We start from the raw sequence: 21,571 nt of genomic DNA, 5'->3' as shown, positions 1-21,571 counted from the left end.
AAGTTCTTGTTTTTCCTGAATGCAAAGAGATCAGTAGCAATCTCTAGAATGGAGTTATGGGGTTAGGGGGAACCAAACCAAACACCTTCATTAACTTCATACAGCTGCTCTGTGATTTAACCTCTCTTTCTCCCCCGCCTCCCCCCCCCTTTAAAATACAGACTCTATTCCTTGCTATAGCCTATATTGGTCTCCCTTTACCTTGTATTATGATAGTTTGATTAATTAGGGGGTGGTATAGAATGATGGAAAATGTCAATAAGAGTGTTAACATGTTAAAATAATTCTTCAGGTTCTGCAGTTCTTTGGTCTTCAACTCTCTGGAATGGACAGTATTTGTTTTGTATGTGAATTGACTGACTATCAAACAAATTTATTCATGAATCTGGATAAAGATTATTTTTTACAAAGACTTATTTCTGTACTTTTAAATAGACATACTTATGAACTGCTACCATTTCAGCTTCATCTCGAATTAGTGATGCCCACTTGGCAGATACAATGATTGGCAAAGCTGTGGAACATATGTTTGAGACAGAGGATGGCTCAAAAGATGAATGGAGGGGGATGGTCTTGGCTCGAGCTCCTATTATGAACACATGGTTTTACATTACCTATGAGAAAGATCCTGTCTTGTACATGTACCAACTCTTAGATGACTATAAAGAAGGTGACCTTCGCATTATGCCTGATTCCAGTAAGTAGGCCAGTTACTTTTTTCTTCTGGAAAGTGGCATCTCTCTTTGTATTATTGTTTGGCTTATGGTTTATGTATGGAAAAGAGAGTTGACAAACAAGGATCTTTTTAACTATCAAAACTAACAAAGGTTACAGCACAACAGAAAATACATCTGTATTAACTTCTGAAACATTTTACTTGAATCAGTAGTGAAACATGCAATAAATACAGGAAAATCCTTTTCCATAATAATTCCTAAAAGTGTCACAAATCAAGAGCCATCTCAAGGAATTGTATTTCTGAAGTAATTCTTATAGGAATAATGTTTTGGGGCTAATTAAAATAGATTAATTTAGTTTCAGTAGGCATCTTCAGTTTGGAAAGCTTTTGAATAGTTTATTGGAGGAAAGAAGCACTAATCTTTTGAAAATCATCTTCTCTCATGTATAAACACATAAAGAGGAAAAAATTTTTAATAGGTTAGGATGGGTATTTTTTCTTCCTTACTTGAAGTGAAAATTGGGTTTTTTCTATAAATATAGGAGGATTTTCACAGAATCAGTATTTTTCAAGAGATTTGGATAGCTAGTGCAATAAAAGAAATAGTTTCTCAAGAATATTGTACTCTCGTTTCTCTCTTGCACCTAAAAAGCACTTCTCTGACAGAGAGGCAGTTTTGGCTTTAAAATAAATTATTAATTAGATAACTAGTATTTGGCTATGCAGCACACTATTTAAATATTATTTAAAATTCATTCATTGAGTTTCTGAAACTGTCTTCCTTCAGATCTAGCACTGATAACAAATAGTCTGATGGCTAAGTAAACAAGTGGCACTTATTTGCATAATCTCTGTAGTAATCCTATGGTTTTAGATTTTTTTTCCAGCCTAACAAAAAACAACATATCTGTGGCTTGAAGAGAGTGAGCCACAAATGTTAATGGAAAAAGTGACTTTCCTATTCCTAAAGAAAAAAATAAAGCAAGCTCTTTCAGAGTTGGCACCTCCATATACCTTGCAATTCCGTTTTAAATTTTGCTTTGCTTTCTTCCATCTTAGAAAAAGAAGATAAAAGGCTTATGCTTTCCATATATAAGAATTAAGGTTTTTATGTGCTCTTTTTTTTCCTGAGACTATTGTACTACTTACTTCTGTTTCTAAGACACTCTGAACTATGAGCTACCTTCCCTGAATCTAGATCTTTTACAGACAATGTGAATTGTGTTCTTAAGGATACTTCTGTGTAGATTTTGCTAGAAAAGCAAATAATATAGCTAGACGTCTCAACAGTATCCATTCTAGTGTGAAATCAAAATCCCCTTTTAACAGCATTATTGATTAAGGACATTATACTTAGCTTGGAAGATGTGGGTTTGTTGCAATGGCATGTTTGTATTGACATTTTGGATAAAGCATGTGGGGAGAGGGAGTTCTAACACACCTGCCTTTCTGTTAAAGAGACTCAGTGCCTTGTTCTGCTGGGGGCTTAAATTCAATTATCTACAAACATGTTCTGGAATTGGTGTGTAAACTTTCATGTCAAAAGATTTACTTTTCTAACCAATTGAAGTGCTATTTTTTACTTCATAAAATTGAAAATAGTATTACCTAAAAAAAGAAATAAATTCCTGAGACTGTACTTTGTAGAAGCATGGCAATAGTTAGGTGCTTGTCTGAACAACTCAACTTGTTTTAGACATACTCTGCATTTTAAACTTGTAATCATTTCTTAACTTTTAAAGAAGGCTCTGCAGTTTTGTATATTGGAAAAAATCCATAAATGTCTACCAAAGTACATTGTATTTTCATATTACAGATGATTCACCTCCTGCAGAACGGGAACCAGGTGAAGTTGTGGACAGCCTGGTAGGCAAACAAGTGGAATATGCCAAAGAAGATGGCTCAAAACGGACTGGCATGGTCATTCATCAAGTTGAAGCCAAACCATCTGTCTATTTCATCAAGTTTGATGATGATTTCCATATTTATGTCTACGATTTGGTGAAGACATCCTAGACATCATCATGAACTTCTGCCAAATTTGTGGAACTATTAAATGTAAAATTTGTAGACACAAAGACTTGACTGTTTTTCAGTTAAATGAAAGCTTACATGTCCCTGCGAACCCACAATCTCTGCCAGCAAAACTGTTTTGTTCTGAATAATACAAATTTATGTGAACATGACACATTTTGCATAAGAGAACTCCTTTTCTTGAAGGAAGTTGATATATTTGGGTTGGGAGGAAGTTAAAAACAAAGAACAGCTGCAAATTCAAGATGTGTGAAGTCAATTTAGTATTATAATCTAGATTTTTTCATAGATTTTAACTTTTTCTTCAACCTTGCACTCACCTGTTCAACTGCTACATGCAAGTGTAGTTTGCTATTTTCAATATGCCTTCTTTTGTAACATTAAATTTAATTTCTTGGCTACTGGCAGTCCTTGTTTTCTGGGCTGGGACAGAAGTGACTCTTCTGAGAACTTTTAAACAGTTTGTGCAGCAGTAAGGAATGCCTAACCCAAGTAACATCAATATACTGTGTTTCTACACTTTATTTCAAATTAAGCTTTTTAAGAACTTATATGGAAATACTTGTGCATTTTTACTAGTCACAGGGCAGTAGGATATCAAGTGTTTGATTTGCACCTTTAAGTGAAAAGGCTTTAAACTACAAAAATATATTTAATCTTTATAACCAGTTAACTAGAAAATGCAGGTTAAGGGCCTGTGTTTACAAGTTGTAGGAACCAGTAAAATACACACAACAAAGCTGCCTTTAATCCTAAATGTTGTACTCTGTTTTGTTATACACATTTCTTAGCAGAACCCAAGTGCTTGGTGCCACAAGTTTAACAGTATATATGCTACTTAAGAAGACTTTAGACTACACATTGGCAATGGTAGTCTCTCATTTAATATCAGAACCTAGCAACCTGGATGTTTGTGTGTGGACTTAGAAACCTAACAGTAGTTAATCTTTTACACGGTAAATACAATCTTATGGGAGTGGAGGGTCCTTTTACACTGAACACCTCCTTTAGAGAAGAAGCATTTGTTGCCTTCTGCTCAGTCTGCTGTATTCCTTTGTTTTGTTTTGGGTTTTGCTATTGGTTTTAATCATTTTTGTTCAAGAAGGCACCTTCTCAACATATTCTTTTTCTGGCTTTTCCATGTAAGGAGTGTCCAGACAAATCTACAGTTTAAACCTGTTGCCTTTTGTGGTATACTTGCTTTGAGGTATGCTGTTAACATGAATTTCATTCTATGAACACTAGAGTTCTGCATGCCAGTGGTGTACTATCTAATGGGAGCTATAGACAGTCTCAGTGGTTCAGTCATCTGCATTAGATTGTGGATGTAAATAGCAGCCCGCAACAGCAGAATCCTTTAACAGTTTTAATCTTGCAAAATAGTTGTAAATCAAGATTAGGGTATTTGTTACTTTTTAAGTGTAGCAACTTTTAAAAGTATCACAATTGTAACAAGGATCAGCACAGCAACAAAATTCAAAATTTTCATGTTAAAACAGAGCTCTACAATCTTCAAAGCACTGCTTCACAGAAATACAGTATGTGAAGAATGTGAATACAGTCAACACTATTGATGGAAAGAAGGAATACATAGATATCCAACCTTATGCTGTTAGTGGAAGGATGCAGGAGAGGTACTGTTAATAAGAGATCAGAGGTCTGACCTCTATTGTGGGTATTCTTGATATCAAAGACTCAGTGGTTTAAGTCCCTTTCTGTCCATTTTTTTGGCCTGACTTAATATTTTAGCCTTAAGGCTTGTGCCTCATTATGCTGTTAAATGGTAATACTGTATAAATATGGTATCTTAATTCTTTATCCCTTGCTACTATATTGCATTATATCCTGTATTTCATCATGGGCAACCAAAGGCAGGCTATTGTCTTTCAGTTCACAGCTTCTCAATCCAGTCTTTAAGCACTAAGTACCTGAGTCAGTAAATTTTCATTGTCTTTTGAATAAAGTGAGCAGATTTGCAACACAGTGCTTCCATCCTGCAGATCTGTTATGTGCTTTCTATTGACTCTTAAGAGTCCTGCATGTAAATCTCAAAGCTGAGCCTGGCTCCATGAGCCCAAGTTAATATTTGTGGCACAAGAATGAGTGTATTGATTACACACAAAATACATTAATAACTTAGTACAATGAATTTGGGGCTTTACATCTAAGGAATACAAGGTTTGTTTTAAAATATTTGAGGTTTAGGTCTACTGGAATGCTTTTAGCATTAGGCTTGCATTTGTGGGTTTTATGCAAGCCACTCTAATATACCACATATTTTGCTAATTAGAATATAATCTATACACTGTCAAATTTTATGATTGTTTTCAGATGTCCCCATTATCTATTGCATGGGTTTTTTCTTTTCATTTTTTTAAGGTTGGGGGGGAGTGCTTTAGGTTTTGTGGTTGGTTTTTCTTAATAGCCTAAACCACCTTTTTGAGACTTGAGACTAATTCCACTCCCTGCCATCTGCTTTGGGCTTTATTTTAGGCTCATGTTTCAGATCTGCATGCAGTGCTTGCATTACCCTAGTAACTGCATGTTGGTCCCTTGTTCTAGGGGTTCAACATTACTTTCCAAATTTATTATAGGTCTTGTGATGGCACAAGTCATGGATCTTTGTATAAAAGTTATTGGCCTCTCTCATTTAACTGCTGTAGTATTGTAATATATTGTGTGTGTGCATGATGTCAGGCTGCCATGTAAAACTTTTAAAAAGGAAAAAAACCACAAAAACTTAAATGCAGACCATCCTTTTTTGCATGCTTAGAAGGTTAGAACGTTTAATGTAACAAACTAAAGTCGCATGTTATAATGTTTATGTTTGGGTTTTGTTCTGTTTTTATTTTGTGTTCAGTTTTTTGTGAATTTGCTTATTGTGCTGTTTGAATGGTTGTTAGTAGGATTAAATGCACTGGTGAGGCGATCATAGTGCCAACGGAAGGTAATTTTCCAGTTGTACGTGTCATACAGCATTTGAAGGGACCATGTATTCTGTTTGATAATAAATAAAATCACAATCGATAAGTAAAACACTACATTTTTTTCTTTTGAGTGCCAAACCCTAAACTAAGTTGGACTACATAAAGACTGAAATACTTTGGGGAAAATCCTATTTATTGCAATAGGTATAAGCCTTCTTTAAATGAATTATTTAAAAATGGAGGCTTTATCTTCAAATAGAATAGATTACAGTTGATTCAGGGAAAAAGAATTATGGTAAAAGCAGTTTCTGGTTCCTTGGAAATGCTGTGCTTTTTGTATTTTACATCATTAGTGCAATTTGGATGGTTCTTTGTATGTGTATAGTTCAAAGGTCTTCGTGTTCACATTTTAAAATTAGGCAATGGCTTCATCTTTAGAGCTCAGTTTCATTATTTTTATTTTATTTCTCTGCATTTAGAAGTATGAATACTTTAAATCTGTTACTTAATTCTGTAAGTAATTTTTATAATTATGTAACTCTATCCTTAAAACATTTAAAATAAATCCTTTATGTGTAACTCATGACTGTAAATTTTATTCTCATGAGCAAAATGTAGTGATGTGTCTTTAGTTTATGAAGAAGCAGGTTTTTCAGTATTTTAATTAAAAAGGACTTAGCATTTTAAAGTTGAGCCATGTATGCTGGTATAATACTTTCCCCTATGGAATGAGTTTGCTTGCTAAGTCAAATCTTTTTTTTTTGTTAAGTAAGTATGAATGTCAATAAGATGGAATTTAACTGAGGTAAAGCATAATGCTTAAATTGTATTTCACCAAAAGCAGAAAAATTCCTCCTCGGGGGTTTATGCAAGTCTGTGAGGGAGCCTCTTATTTCCAGAACACACTGTAACTCACACTGTTAGCATTAGTTCAGCAGCAGGGAGCAGAAGTGTTTGTCAGTGTTTAGCTGATACATTTGTCTGCTTTGAATTAATGTGCTTAACTAAAACTTTAATTTTATTTTACTCACTAAATTAAAAAAAAAATTAAGATGATTAAGGGACTAGAGCATCTCTCCTATGAGGAGAAGCTATGTGTCACCTGGCTCTATGGGGACAGACAGGTTCTTTTGGGGATCCTTGGCAGAATGATGACGACACTAAGTTTTAGTTACAATTAAAGCTTTATTTTTTAGCAGAATTTTATGATCAGAGTAGCACAGGTTTTTTAATAAGCAGAATCAGTATAGCACAAATTTATAAGTAGTGTAGCGCAGAATTTTATAGCACAGCTTAGCTTATGGTTTCTAATCACCTGGACCCTTTGCAAATCAGGTAAAATCTTAGTACATGACTTGTCATATCAATATAGCAATCATAATCTAGGCTTAAAATACATAAAAGAATATGAGTCACTCAGTCCTCAGAAGAAGCAGATGACAGTGGAGGCATCCCTTACCACTGGGGCATCATGCGTTTTGCTGTCTAGCAGCAGTTGTAACTGCTTGATTTTATAGACAGTGCTCTGTGTGTTGCTACACTTCCCTGTTCTGTGTCAGGGTCATCACAACCTGGTTGTCCAGGTGCCTGGGACCTTCAAGGCTGGTAAGGAGGGAAGAAGTCTGTCTGGCACCCAGAAACCTGGAGGCCTATAGGGAAGGGGAGAAGAAGTCTGACTGGTGTGCAGGACCTTCAAGGCCTGATGAGGAGGGGAAAGGAGAGTGATACATGACCAGCTTGGTCACAGAGAATGGCTATTTGCCTTATAAAATGGCATTAGTTCTGCTAACCATATTACCATGGGTCAGGAGCAGGAGGTACTGGTCACACTGAGATTGCTGGGACTGTTTAGCCTGGAGAAGGCTTGGGGGGAGAGTCTCATCAATGTGTACAAATACCTGATGGGAGGGAATGAAGAAGAGGGAGCCAGGCTTTTCTCAATAGTGCCCAGTGACAGGTCAAGAGCCAATGAGCACAAAGTAAAAACACAGGAGTTTCCGTCTCAACATCAAGAAAGCCTTTTTTTACTGTAAGGGTGACTGAGCACTAGAACAGGTTGCCCAGAGAGGTTGTGGAGTCTCCTCCTTGAAGATATCCAAAAGCTGCCTAGACATGGTCTTGGGCAACCAACCTCAGGTGACCTGCTTGGGGAGGTGGTGGGGTGAGGGTGGGGGTGGGGTATGGACTATATGACTTCCAAATGGTTCCTTCCAAATGGAACCATTCTGTGATTTCTAGGATTGGCAGCCTGGGAGCCAGACATAGTATAATCTCCATCCCTTATTCCATGCCATTTGCATCATGCCCAGGTTCTACACTATCCAATACATCTTCATTAACTACCACACTCTTTCCCATCCTTTGACTTATACACAGATATTATTCCCTTAGTCTATGGGCCATCCCTGTAAAACATCCATAAAATGTCTATTGAGTTCATTTAGTCCATCTGTTATGGTGATCGCTCAGGACAGGAGAGGCATCATGTTGTGCTGAGTTATTACTGGGTGCCAATGCCAAAGCCAGCTCAGGTTAAATCACTGCTGCACTTGTCCGGCTTTTTGCAAGGCTAATCCTCTGTTGGTTCAGGTGATTCCTGCTGTAGTACTTCCTAGAATACAGAACTAAAATCACAGGTTATTTTCCCCCCAATGTTAAATCTCCTTGAGATACACATGGGATTTCCCCATCCTCCTGCATTACACACCAAGTAGACCCAGGTCCTTGAGTGAAAGCAATCCCACGAATGGGTTTGACCTTTCCCAAGGAAGGAATAACCCAGACTGTCTTTACCAGACAGTTCTTTATGTGTTCTATGGGGCCTTATCTCCTTCTACAGCACGTAGGGGTTCTGTTTGGGCAGGGCTGGTTGGGTTAGAAGATCCTCTAGTATGAACCAGCCAAGTGGCAGCCAGGTGGCTTCTGCTAAATTTGCATCTCGGTGCTTGAATGTCCCAGCATACATCTCTCAATATGATTTTTAGCAGTCCAATACATTTTTCAATCTTCCTGGAGGCTGGTAAATGATAGGGAACGTGGTACACTCAGTCAATTCCATGCTCCTTGGCTTATGTGTCTATGAGATGGGTTATGGAAATTAGTCCCATTGTCTGACTCAGTACTTTCTGGGGTGCTGTGCTACCACCAAAATTGCTTTTCAAGGCCCAGGATAGTGTTTTGGGTGGTGATATGGTTCCAGGTTATGTTTCCAACCATTCAGTGGTCACCTTCACCATGGTAAGCACATGGCACTTGCCTTGGCAGATTCACAGCAGTGTGATATAAAGGATCTGCTGGTCCTCCCCATATGTATATTGCAGCCACCATCTGCCATGCCCGAGAGGCTTTACCCGCTTGGCTTGATTATGGCATGTTTCACATTAATGAATAACCTGTGTGATGGTGTGGATGGTCAAGTCCACCCCTCAATTATGAGCCCATCTGTATGTTGCATCTTTCCCTAGATGTCCCGATGTTTCTTGGGCCCATCAGGCTATGAATAGCTCACCCTTACATTCCCAGTCCAGGTCCACCTGAGCCACTTAATTTCTGGCAGCCTGGTCTGTTTGCTAATTGTTTTTATGTTCTTCAGTGGCACAACTCTTAGGCATGTGAGTGTCTACATCAGGGGTCCTCAAACTACAGCCGCAGGCCGGATACAGCCCCCCAGGGTCCTCAATCAGGCCCCCAGTATTTACAGACACCACCACCACCTCCCCCGCCAGGGGTTGTGGTTGGAAACCAAGCAGCCGCAGATGACTGCCTGCCACTTCATCCGCGCCGGCCCCCTGGTTAAAAAGTTTGAGGACCCCTGGTCTACATGATGGACCTTTACAAGGTTCTTTACTTGGGCAGCAATGTCTTGCCACAGTACAACAGCCCAGATGGATTTACCTCTATTCTGCCAATTGGTCCTTTTTTCATTGCTGTAGCCACTCTCACAAGGCATTCACCATCATCCATGACTCAGTATAGAGATAGAGAACTGGCCATTTTTCTCATTCTGCAATACCTTGGGTGAGATGGATAGCTTTCAATTCTGCAAACTGATTCAATTTGCCTTTTCCTTCAACAGTTTCTGTGACTTGTCTTGTGGAACTCCACACAGCAGTTTTCCACAGTATGACAGGGCCCATGAGTAAACAGAGAACATTTTTTCTCATTTACTGGTAACTTCTTATACAGTGGGGCCTCTTGGGCATGAGTCACCTCCTTGGTGATGCTCAAAAATCTCTGCCTTCTGGCCAGTCCATGATGTCTTCCAGGAGTCCTGGGTGGTTCGGGTTCCCGATTTGAGCCTGTTGCATGATCAGCACTACCCACTTATGCCATGTAGTGTTGGTTGCATGTTGGATAGAGGGGACCACTCCTTTGAACATCCAGTACAGCACAGGCAATCAAGGTGCCAAGAGGAGCTGAGCTTCTCTACCAACAACTTCTGAAGCAGTTCGAACCCCCTCATAATGCTGCTAGTATCTCTTTTTCAGTCAGAGTGTAGCAGGCCTTGGATCCTCTGTAACCCTAGAGGTCAACCTCCAGTCTCTCCTGGTGTTTTCTGCCAGTGGCTCCAGGTGAGACCATGCTCCCTGGCTGCAGTGTAGAGCACATTTTGCACAGCTGGCCCTGTACAGATGGGCCCAAGGGCTACCACACAAACTATCTCCTGTTTGATCTGTTTAAAGCCATGTCACTGGTCAGGACCCAACTCAAAATAGTTCTTCTTTTGGGTCACTCGATAGAGAGGACTCACAAGCTGACTATAACCTGGAATATGCATTCTCCATAATCCCACAAGGCCTAGGAAACCTTGTGCTTGTTTTTGTTAGCTTGTGGGGACATGGCTGTTATCTTATTGATCACATTCATAGGGATGTGATGATGTCTACCTTGCCATTTTATTTCCAAGAACTGGATTTTCTGTGCCAGTCCTTTGACCTTGCTTTTTTTTTTTTTAATGGCAAAACCAGCTTTCAGAAGGATCTGGGTTATTCTTTTTTCCTTCTCAAGGACTTCCTGTGCTGTGTTGCCCCACACAATGATGTCATCAACGTATTGCATGTATTCTGGAGTATCACCCTTTTCCAGTGCAGTTTGGATTAGTCCATGACAAATGGTAAGGCTGTGTTTCCACCCATGGGACAGTTGATTCCAGATGTACTGAACACTCCTCTAAGTGAAAGCAAACTGTAGCCTGCACTCTGCTGCCAAAGGAATTGAGAAAAAAACGCATTCACAGTGTCAGTTGTAGCATACCACTTGGCTGCCTTTGACTCCATATTGGAGTTCCAGCTCAATAGTAACTGGAGCAGTAATCTTCATGGATGGACCATTTTTGGACTCTGTTTTTCTTCACAGTTCACATACATTGTCTTCCAGGACCAAGGTAGGTGCACTGTACCACTTCAAGTCCTCCTCAGGGTTGCACAGATAGAACCACATGGTGGCATGTGCTCACGGTTCCCTTTGATCAGGGAAAGGCCAACTCTGAATGACACTTGATAGCTGAGATGCTGGTCTGTAGGGGCATGGATGAAAAGATATTGTCCACATTCTCTTTAAGTTGCTGGAACTAGCAGGACAGTTGCTCCACAGCTGAGATGCAGGCCCATAGCAGGAGCTGGGGGAGATTTTCCTTGAATTGCCAGAGCTGTCAAGCCAGTCTACCCACAGTTGGTGCCTCAATATCTGCCCAGTCCATTATTTCCAGGGTGTTGGGGTATCATGGTGCACTCCATACAAACTTCCACCACATAGACCACATGCACTGGATGTCTTCCAGATGTTTGGAGGCCTGGTTGTCATCCAGGTCGCTGTAGACCACCTCCACAATGGTTGATTCCCTCAGATACTGTACACCTTCATCAGTGGTGGTCCACTTTCCTCAGCAGTTGATGTGAGCAGCCATAAAGTTGGCCTAGTTAGAAGGGGAAAATTGCTGAACAAGGGAAAAGGCCTGCCAGCCTGTGAACCTGGCCTTGGAATCAGAAACATCCTTGAAAAGTGCAGATGGCCTCTGAAGTATAGCTCTGTGACTGTTCACTCAATTCCTGCTCAGATTTTGGCTCACACACAGCTCATGCTAAGGCCTGATGTATGCTGGGAGGACAATGTAGGCAGGACAGGTGGCCAGAAAGGGCTAAATGTCATTATGCAGCCACTATCACCTGCAGATTGCTGTCTCCTGCAAACATAATCCTTACATATTGATTGTCTGGCAGTTTTCTTCAAAATCCACTAATCATGGAAATGATATAGACCAAACTTCCAAGCGGGAAGGTATAAAAACGTCAACTTACCCAAAAAGTTTTTGAAGCGGATCCAACAGCAGCTGGACAGTGGAGGCTTACATGCTTCCCAGTGTGATACAGGGGATACACCATGATGGAGGAGGAAGGATGAGCATGCTCACTGTTAGCTAGGTAACTATTTTGCTCATATGTGCACAAGTTACGAGTTACAAGTTGTGAGTTATGAATTAGAGAACTTGTGATTAATAAACCATATGAATTAAGTGGTAAATTAGCGAATTCACATGATAGATTAATCTGTGCAAAGGAGACCAAGCCCTTGTTTCTTTTGTTTGCTTGTTTTCTTTCTTTTATGAGCTCATAAAACAAAGCTTAATTTACGGAGTATGTTGTCCTGTAAATTTGAGCGATCCAAATGGACTGTAACAAGCTGTGGTACCTAGAAAACAGAGACATCAATCAATAAGTGCAAAACCAATGAACTCTAACAACAACTTATTGCCTGAAAAAGTGGAAACAGCAATAAATTGGTATGACAGAAGAAAAAGCATCATCTATTAACTGTTCCAGGTGAAAAATAGAAATTAACAGCACCTATTTGCTGCTTGGAGAGGTCATGTCTGTCCTGGTTTCAGCTGGGATAGAGATAATTTTCTTCTTAGTAGCTGGTGCAGTGCTGTGTTTGGGATTTGCTGTGAAAACAATGTTGATAGGACACTGATTCTTTTAGTTGTTGCTGGGTGATGTTTATACTAAGTCAAGGACTTCTCACTTCCTTGGGCCCTGACAGCGAGATGGCTGGAGTGGTACGGGAAATTGGGAGGGGACACAGCCAGGACAGGTGACATGAACTAGCCAAAGAGGTATTCCATACCATATGGTGTCATGCTGGGTATATAAGCTGGGGGAAGAAGAAGGAAGGGGACATCTGGCATTTATGGTGTTTGTTTTCCCAAGTAACCATTACATGCGATGGAGCCCTGCTTTCCTGGGGATGGCTGAGCACCTGCCTGCCCATGGGAAGTGCTGAATGAATTCCTTGCTTTGCTTTGCTTGCATGCACGGCTTTCGCTTTACCTATTAAAGTGTTCTTATCTCAACCCTTCAGTCTTACATTTCTTTCTGATTCTCATCCCCATCCCTCTGGGTGAGGGGGAGTGAGCAAGTGGCTCTGTGGTGCTTGGTTGCTGGCCGGGGTTAAACCACAACAGTCCTTTTTGGCGCCCCACATGGGGCACGAAGGGTTTGAGATAAAAATAGACTTGATTGGAATGTGCTAGTGTGAATTTATATCTGTTATTGCTGTTTAGCTATTAGGGGCAGATTTCTGTGCTTGCCATGGGGCTTGCTTGCCTTACTGAATATTAGAGTCTAGTGCTCGTTAATGGCTGCTTCTTGCTTTCGCTGCTTGCTGTACTGCTTATCATCTTACTGTGCTGTGCCCAGGAACATTCTGATAACAGCAGTGGTGATGTGCCTGGGCTGGCAGGTGGCCAGGGCATTGCTGCTGTTTCTGTGCTGCTGTACTGGACAGGCTGGAACTCCAGTGTGAACTCCAGTCAAAGGGACTGTGACCTGTGGATGAGTCCACGTGGGAGCAGGACATCCCAAAGCCCCTGTGGCCATGAATAAGCCCATGCCTGAGCAGGTATATCATGGAGTGTTTGTGCCCATGGATATGTCTGTGCTGCAGCAGGTATGCCTCTGAAGGGATTGTGGCCCAAGTATAAGTCCATGTTGGAGAAGTGTGGGAAAATCACCTTGGGGGGGGGGGGTTTAGAGAAAAATTGGGTCCTAATAGAAGCATAGTATTACAGAAAACTTTTTAGGGTAAAATACATCTATCACCTTCAAGATGGATGGCATGCACGGAATCTACATCACCACAGTTCCCTAAGCAACACAATCTGCTATACTAGAGGAGTAGCGGAGACTGGAGCAGAGTGGAGACACCACGGCCAGGCTCTGCTGTACTCCCTGCAGGACTGGGAACCTTATGGTGCCATACAGCCGATAAGCTGCATAGCGGCTGTAAAATGGAAAATATATGAGAAGATGTCCATCGCTGGGTCAACAACTGTGGCGAAAATGCAAGCAGGAGCCTCATTATCTGTGAGAGAAGGTCGGGAACTTGGCCCATTCAGCACTTCAAGAAGGGACAGTTAGCACCGATGTAGATGAGCTCAACAAGAATGTAAATAAGGAGCCTTCTGACCAGGATGAGCTAACTGCTAAAAGAAAACAAACTGCTGAAGAGATAAGACTCAAGGATACTAGGGTAAAATAATTGTGGTAGTGGGAGATCGAGACCTCCTACTCAAATGGCCCACCCCGAAGAGGGTGGATCCTCTGCTCAGGGAGCATGCATAGTAAATTTAAAATGAACTATATCTTTAAATGAAAGCAAGAGAACTTTGTACCAATCATAATGAAGGAATGTATGACTAGAGTCACTCAAGCTCCAACCCATAGTAAAGAAAAGTATAAAAAGTGAATGAATGAGGGGAGAAGTGGGGAAGACATCACCAAGACTGACTCCTGGGATCGGCCGATGGACTGAGCCTTTCTTCTTCCCCCCCCCCCCCCCCTTGGGACGCCTTGGGTGAGACTTAAACTAAGTCCTTCTTCGAGAAACTTAGAAATCTCTCTAGAGAGTTACTTTTTAATATTTACAGCCAGGCTGTATTGTTTGTAACTTATCCATGCGTTTTATACTTAATAACGCTTTATCTGCATGTGCTTTCTTGCAGACAGTCACTATCACCAGCAATCCAAAAACCTGTATATCTATTGCACAAATAAAACTGCACTGTTAAGTAGCTGGTTGTTGCAGTTTCTCATTGAACATGACCAAACCCTAGAGTATGACTGTGCTAGTTCATGAGCACAACTGGACTGGCAGTGCAGACTGCTATCAGTGTATCCAGAACTGTGGTAGCTTAATATACATATTAAATGTGACCGGACTGACAGTGGTAAATTGGACATCACTCAGAATTTAAACCTAGCCACACCTAACCTCCCACGTCAGTGAGGAGAGTTAGAAGGCAAGGGGGGTTATTTTCTGCCAAATTACTCCATCCCCATTAACGCAACAAGAAGGTACACCTTGAAGCATCAGTGGCTGTGCATGAGGTCATGCTGGAGCACCTAAAAGTGTGTGGCCATGGATAAGCCCAAGACAGACCAGGCACAGCCCTGGAGGCAACCAGGGATAAGGCCATGCTGGAGCTGATTTACTTCTGAAGGGACTGTGGCTGTGGGTAAGGCCACGCTGGAGCAGGTCTATGGTCATGGCCCATGGATAAGGCCATGTTGGAACAGGTGCACCTCAAAGTGACTGTGGCTGTGGATGAGTCTATGCCGCAGCAGAGATACCCCTGGAGAGACTGTGGTTCATAGCTGAGGCTCCACTTGGAGCAGGTAGAACCCTAAGGGACTGCAGTCTGTGGATAAGTCCAAGCCGGAGCAATGGCAAGGGGAGGAGTTCACTGCAATATTAAAGCCTATGGGCTGGTCGAAGGGTCCAGGGGTGGAGATTACAATGGATATACCTTTAAATTGTTGTAACCCATGATTTGAGCTTCATGTTATAGGAATGACTATAGCAGGAACCACCTGAACCACTGGAGGACAAGCCTTACAAGAAGCAGTGCAAGCACAACAGTGACCCGACATGAGCTGGCTTTGATGCCAAATAACCCCATAAAACGCACAACCTCTCTTCTCCTGAGTGACCACCATAAGAGATCGTGTTCATGGACTAAATGAACTCAATGGACATTGTGTGGACATTTTATAGACATTTTTACAGGGGTGGTGTATAGACTATGGGAATGATATCTGTGTATTATTGTTGCATGCCAGTCCAAGATCAGAGCGTGGTTCTGTTTGTATTCTCGGGAACAGATTTAAGACTCAAAAGAGTCAAGAGCCAAGGAACTTTATTTCCCAACAAGAAATGTGCAAATGCAAAGAGAGAGAGGGTGAGAGATAAAGAGAGAAAGGAAGGAAAGAAAGAAGGAAAGAGTTCACAGCGATAGCTACCACCCCGAAGCTGCGGCATCCCAACAGTCTGATTCGTTTCCAAGTCCGGTGGGGTAACGTTCCTTCTGATGTTGGTTGGTTCCATTCTTTTATAGAGTTGTTACAAGCTGCACTGCTTAACAACACCTTCCACCCAGCGGTGGTATGCATGCCCAATGTCATCAGGTGGTCCTCAGAGGTCTCCAGGAACCTTGATCCCCCTGACCCCAGGTCTTGGTGCATGCACAGGGGTTTGGTTAAGCTTTGCAGGATCAGCCTCCCCCATTGCTCCATGGTGTCAATCGGTTTCCTCCCTTAACAATGTCTCAGTAAATCTCTGCAGTGGCAATGGTGTTATATTCCTGTCTTAACAGTGTATAGATAGAACATTTGCTGTGGTGATGGCATGAGATTCCTGCCATAGCAATGTTAAGATAAACACATCTGCCATGGCGATGGTGAGTCTCAACAACGCGGTCTCTTATAATTATATCAAAGGATGGGAAGGGTCATGGTGGTTAATGAGGTTGTGTTGGAAATCGTGGCATGACATAAATGGTATGGAATGAGGGGTGGATACTGTCCTGGTTTCAGCTGGGATGGAGTTAATTTTATTCTTAGTAGCTGGTGCAGTGCTGTGTTTGGGATGTGGTGTGAAAACAATGTTGATAGGACACTGATGGTTTTAGTTGTTGCTGGATGATGTTTATACTAAATCAAGGACTTTTCAGTTCCTTGGGCCCTTCCAGCCAGAGGGCTGGGGTTGCATAGGAAACTGGGAGAGGACACAGCCAGGACAGGTGACCCAAACTAGCCAAAGAGGTATTCCATACAAGATGGGATGAGTGAAAGCTCACGCCAAAGACAATGAGCCAGCTACAAATTGGAATCAAAAGGTGGATGAATTGACCAAAATTAGGAAGATAAAAATAGGGAATTCCTTAAATCCTGAGTGGTATAGGCTGGGGGAATGGCTACATCAAAAATTAGGCCACACAGGTAAAGCAGCACTTTATTTTGCTGCACAGAGAAAAGGTTGACCTCTAGACAGGAAAACTTGTGGAGTTATTCTTACAGAATGTCCCCAATGTAAATTAAGATTGCAAACAGATCACCCTGCTAAAGTGTCACCTTTGTACATTAGCAAAGGTAAACCCTTATGGTCTACCTGGCAAATCAATTACATCAGCCCTCTGAAACCATCTTCTGGGTATAAATACATTTTAACAGGTGTGGAAGTAGTATCAGGACTCCTTATGGCAACTAAGTGCTGAAAGGCTGATGGATGAAATACAGTACGGGGTCTATCGCCTTGGTTCTCAAGTCTACCTACTCCTGGCACTAGCCAAAGTGATAATGCCTCACACTTCTCATGTAAGGAGCTGCAAAATTGGGTAAAACAAGAAGAAATTCAGTGAGTATACCCCATATCACCACCAATCAAATGGGATGGTAGAAAGCGCTATTAAAAAGGCTTATTAAAAAGAAGCCTTAAACGACATGAGGCCCAATGGGATACTCAACTTTCCAAAGTACTTCACCAATCGAATAATTGGTATGGGCCCACCAGATGCCCTGTTAGCCAAGTATTCTTTACAAAAACTGAACCTAGTGCTCCACCTTCTGATGAAAGAAAATGTCCAATAACATTACAACCAGGACAACCTGTTATGGTAAGTATACCACAAATTGGAACTGTGCCTATGACGCTAATTAAACCTCATGGGCCACTTGCTTGGGAAGCTACTGATAGCAGTGGAGCAAAACATAAAATCAGTACTAGATGGATTTATCCTGCATCATGAAACGGTTCAGATTTCCCCACCAAGACCTTTCCTTCATTTTTCTTACAGGAGAAAATGAAACAATGGCGACAACAACAGCAGCAGTATACTTCCAACACAGTTTTGTTTTTCCTCTTAATCAGGACAAATCTAATCCTTCCAAATCAAACACAAAATTTTTGGGACCATGCACTACTAAATTATGCTGGAAGTGTTGGGATCACACCAAAAGATAAGGCAAACTTGAATCTTGCTACTCTGGTTATACATGAAAACAAAGCATATCTAAAGGATGAATGCAGATGGGATTTCCCTATACGAAAAAGGGAATCGGGATATTTCACAACAATAATAACATTCATCAAATGCCATCACTTCAAGCTACACCAGGGGAAGTGATAAAAATAGGATGCCAGGCAATCAATGATCTACCCACAAAATAACCCACCAAAACTGAAATATACGCTACTGATTTTTCTAAACCAAGAAACAATGAGAAATCTTGCTATAAGATACCAGAACCAGATTGCTGGTACAATTTCACTTTTACACAACACGTACTCTCTTTTTGCCTTGGGGTGACCATGGTGTAGAACTATTGTTTGATTTTTTGATTGTCGAACGCAAAATGTGGTATTTGTGTATGACGGGGGTGACCATGGGTTGATGCATACATACTTCTTGATGTACCACACCTGGTCTGAATTTATCTTCAGTAGCACTACACAATAACATGACCTTCTGCAGGCAGGAATGGATTGTTAAAAATGAAAGTGACAATCAACAAATTTTATCTTTAAAGGGAACCAAAGAAGACACTGTTTCAGTAGGATGTCAAATTGAAAATCACATTAAATGCATGACAGCAACCTTACATGTTGTAAACTATATTGAAGGAACACGCAACATACATACCTGTCCTTTCAAACACGAATGCTGGTATACCTTTATTATATCCCATAATGTGTCTTTCGACAGATCCCAACTCTCGTTCCAGCCTAGATTTTCAATTCAAGATTGACATTGAACAACCAGATCCACCAATTTAGCCTCCTATCAAACTGTCTCCTCACATTTACAACACTGGTCCCTAATTAAAAACATAGGGTAACAGCAAATGTTGCTTAACCCATCATGATCTCTTAAACGAGTGGAACTATCAATACAGGTTGATATCTCTACAATTAACCTACCCGCTCACCATTCCTTAAAACAGTTTATACAGGGTGGTCATCACGGTTGCATGGATGAACCCTCACCTCTCCAAAACAATCAAGGAGAGATGTGACTGGTATCCTTGGAACAGGACTAGGAACATTAAACAGCATAGATGCTGAAATTTTAACAAACAAAATAAACTTGGCAATAAGCAATTTACATAAACTAGAATGCCCATTACAATCTTCTTTAATGGCACTAGGAACCATCTGATATATTACCTAAGTGGGAAAGAATTAATGAAAAAGACCATCAATTAATTACAGATGCATTTGGCATCATCCAAAATAATGTTTCCTTAGTTCTTATCTGCATCCAAGCTCAGTTGTGGATACAATTTGCCGTGGCAGTGAGTATAAAAGAAGGTGATGGGGGCACCTTACCCACTGAAATTCGAAAGGTAATCTGGGATAATGCAGCTAAATTTCAAAGAGACTTTCAATCTTGGTGGCATTTAGTTAATTTCACTTATGACCCCACCAACAGAAAAACCATAGTTTTTGTCTTAACAATAGGCAATGCTTCGGTATACACCATATACCAAATCATTGCGCTGGGATTAAATCACAATGGAACTGATCTCTATCCGTTCGAACATAGAGTGTTATGGGCCCAACAACATGGGAACAAATGGCAAACTGTCAATGTTGATGCATGTGTTATACGGGAACAACAGGGATTTATTTGTGAAAGTAATACGATTAAGGCCCAAGGCATTTGTCTTGACACTGAACAAAACACTTGTCATTTTGAAACACACCCTGGTGAAACCCCTGAAACTGTACTCATATACATTGGGAATGGATGTGTGTGTATGAGAACCTGTGGATAACTGGCTAGCTGAAAAGGGTCACATAGACATAGTCCAGCTGGCTGGACAAAAATGCACATCGCTCTCAGCTTATCTGAAGTAAAGCAAAATACACTGTCCTTGGCTGTTCTTGTTACACAATAACAGGAAGATTTCGGTGGGAAAAGAATGTTGCAGGTGGGAACCGATAACTACAGAAGAGAAACTAGGGGCGGGCTTGGTATTTAGGCAACTAACCAATAATGAGCTTAACTTTTGTAATATGTATGAGCTAATTATAACAAGGCATAAAAGGTGACTGTAAGAGACAATAAACGAAGTCTGCTGATCACTCATATTGAGTGACTGTGTCTTCCCTCTGTCGCGACAGACATCGATCGTGATTGTATATATCTGCTCAAGGAATGTGGGTATGGTGACTGGTCATGGGTGTGGTGTCTGGTCACATAGGCACACAGCTTTGAGGAGACACCTACCCTTCCTCTAACAAAGGGGCTATTTATAAAAAGGATGAGAAAAGGATGAGAGATATTCCAATGTTATCTAGAGGGAGGGAGTGCTAAGTCTCCTTGCTGGAGTCTCCTTGCTGGAGAAGATCAGATGGTCACAAGGACATGAATCACCTACAAACCTGCAAGACCACCACATTCCAGGCAAAGGACTGATAAGCTAATTAACATAGGAAGTGAGAGTAAGCGGGTTTAGGTAACGAATATGTATAGGCGTTAATTGAATATTCATTTGTTTTATTGTATAAATGTGAGATGGTTCGTCACTTCGGGCATGCACGCTTGTGGAGGAGCGATCCCCCGTGCATCTGCGCGCAATAAACATACCTACTTTATAACTTTCGAGTTATAGAGTCTAATTCCGCACGTCACTACTATGTAGGCTTTGTTTCTAGATTGCCCCAGGGTTAACAACACATTTATAAATGAATGCTTGTTTTTAGGCCTCATTAGAGAAAAAATTTAGAAACCTGTGGCATTCTTACTAAAATTGCCTTTTGGGGGGAATGGGGGGAGGAAAAAAGGAACCCTTTTTTATAACAAGATAAACCTTCTGGTAAGATCTTCCTCTTCCTTTAATATGACTGTATTTATACCAGCCTTGTCATAACAACCATTCTTTCACCCATGGACTGGATTCAACCCCTTCCAATAATACAAAATAGCCAGATCAGTCATTACAGACCAACACAGTCTTTTTGATCATCCATGACAATATAGCCCCTTGGGAGCAAGACACTAAGTACCAGATATATGCCTGAAGAACAGAAATGTGCAACCTACATCTTTAGGACAACGGACAAACATTTTTACAATTAGAATATTAATGTACAAGAGCTTCAGCTTTGTAAGAGTATTCAACACCTGAAACTGAAAGGTTAAAATGCCCCAAGAAACAAAATTCAGAAGATATACATACTTATCCAAACTGTTCCTGAACAAATGGGTAGCATGCAGTTAAGTAGCTAGGAGAGACACATACTTCTGAGGGTTCTGACCATGTGTAAGGGGAATAAAAAAAGAAACATGAAAGACTGGCAAGGAGACAAGAGCGTGGTGAACAATTCATCCCATCACTTATCACCTACTGAACTTTAGAACATCCTTGAAGCAAGATTCCTCAGTGTTCTGAGGCCAGATAAGTTACAAACTCATGCTTATTAGGCCAGGACACTGTCTAAAACAGATACACATCTTGTTGACTACAACCAGCCACATAGCTATTTCATATATCATAGTTAATGGTGCACACATGTGACCTAAATCCACCCCCACCCCCCAAGAAAAAACCTTTGAGACTGACCCCTCACTGAAACCCTGACCACAGACAGACAC

General features: G+C 40.9%; 1 protein-coding gene across 16 annotated transcripts in view; it reads left to right on the top strand.

Moving 5' to 3' along the window:
- Nucleotides 1-6,223, top strand: part of LOC119140802 (spindlin-Z) — a 314,042-nt gene extending 307,819 nt beyond the window's left edge. For all 16 annotated transcript variants that reach the window (XM_037372416.1, XM_037372432.1, XM_037372428.1 and 13 more), the window contains 2 exons: nucleotides 464-697; nucleotides 2,496-6,223. In XM_037372416.1, the coding sequence (XP_037228313.1) occupies nucleotides 464-697; nucleotides 2,496-2,695 (434 nt within the window). In that variant the 3' untranslated portion in view covers nucleotides 2,696-6,223. The remainder of the gene's footprint in view (nucleotides 1-463; nucleotides 698-2,495) is intronic.
- Nucleotides 6,224-21,571: the final 15,348 nt, after the last annotated feature.

Source organism: Falco rusticolus, chromosome W, assembly GCF_015220075.1.
Source record: "Falco rusticolus isolate bFalRus1 chromosome W, bFalRus1.pri, whole genome shotgun sequence".
In the NCBI taxonomy this organism is placed as follows: Eukaryota; Metazoa; Chordata; class Aves; order Falconiformes; family Falconidae; genus Falco; species Falco rusticolus.
The sequence above is the reverse complement of the archived record's forward strand: the minus strand, read 5'-3'. Positions and strand labels throughout refer to the sequence as shown.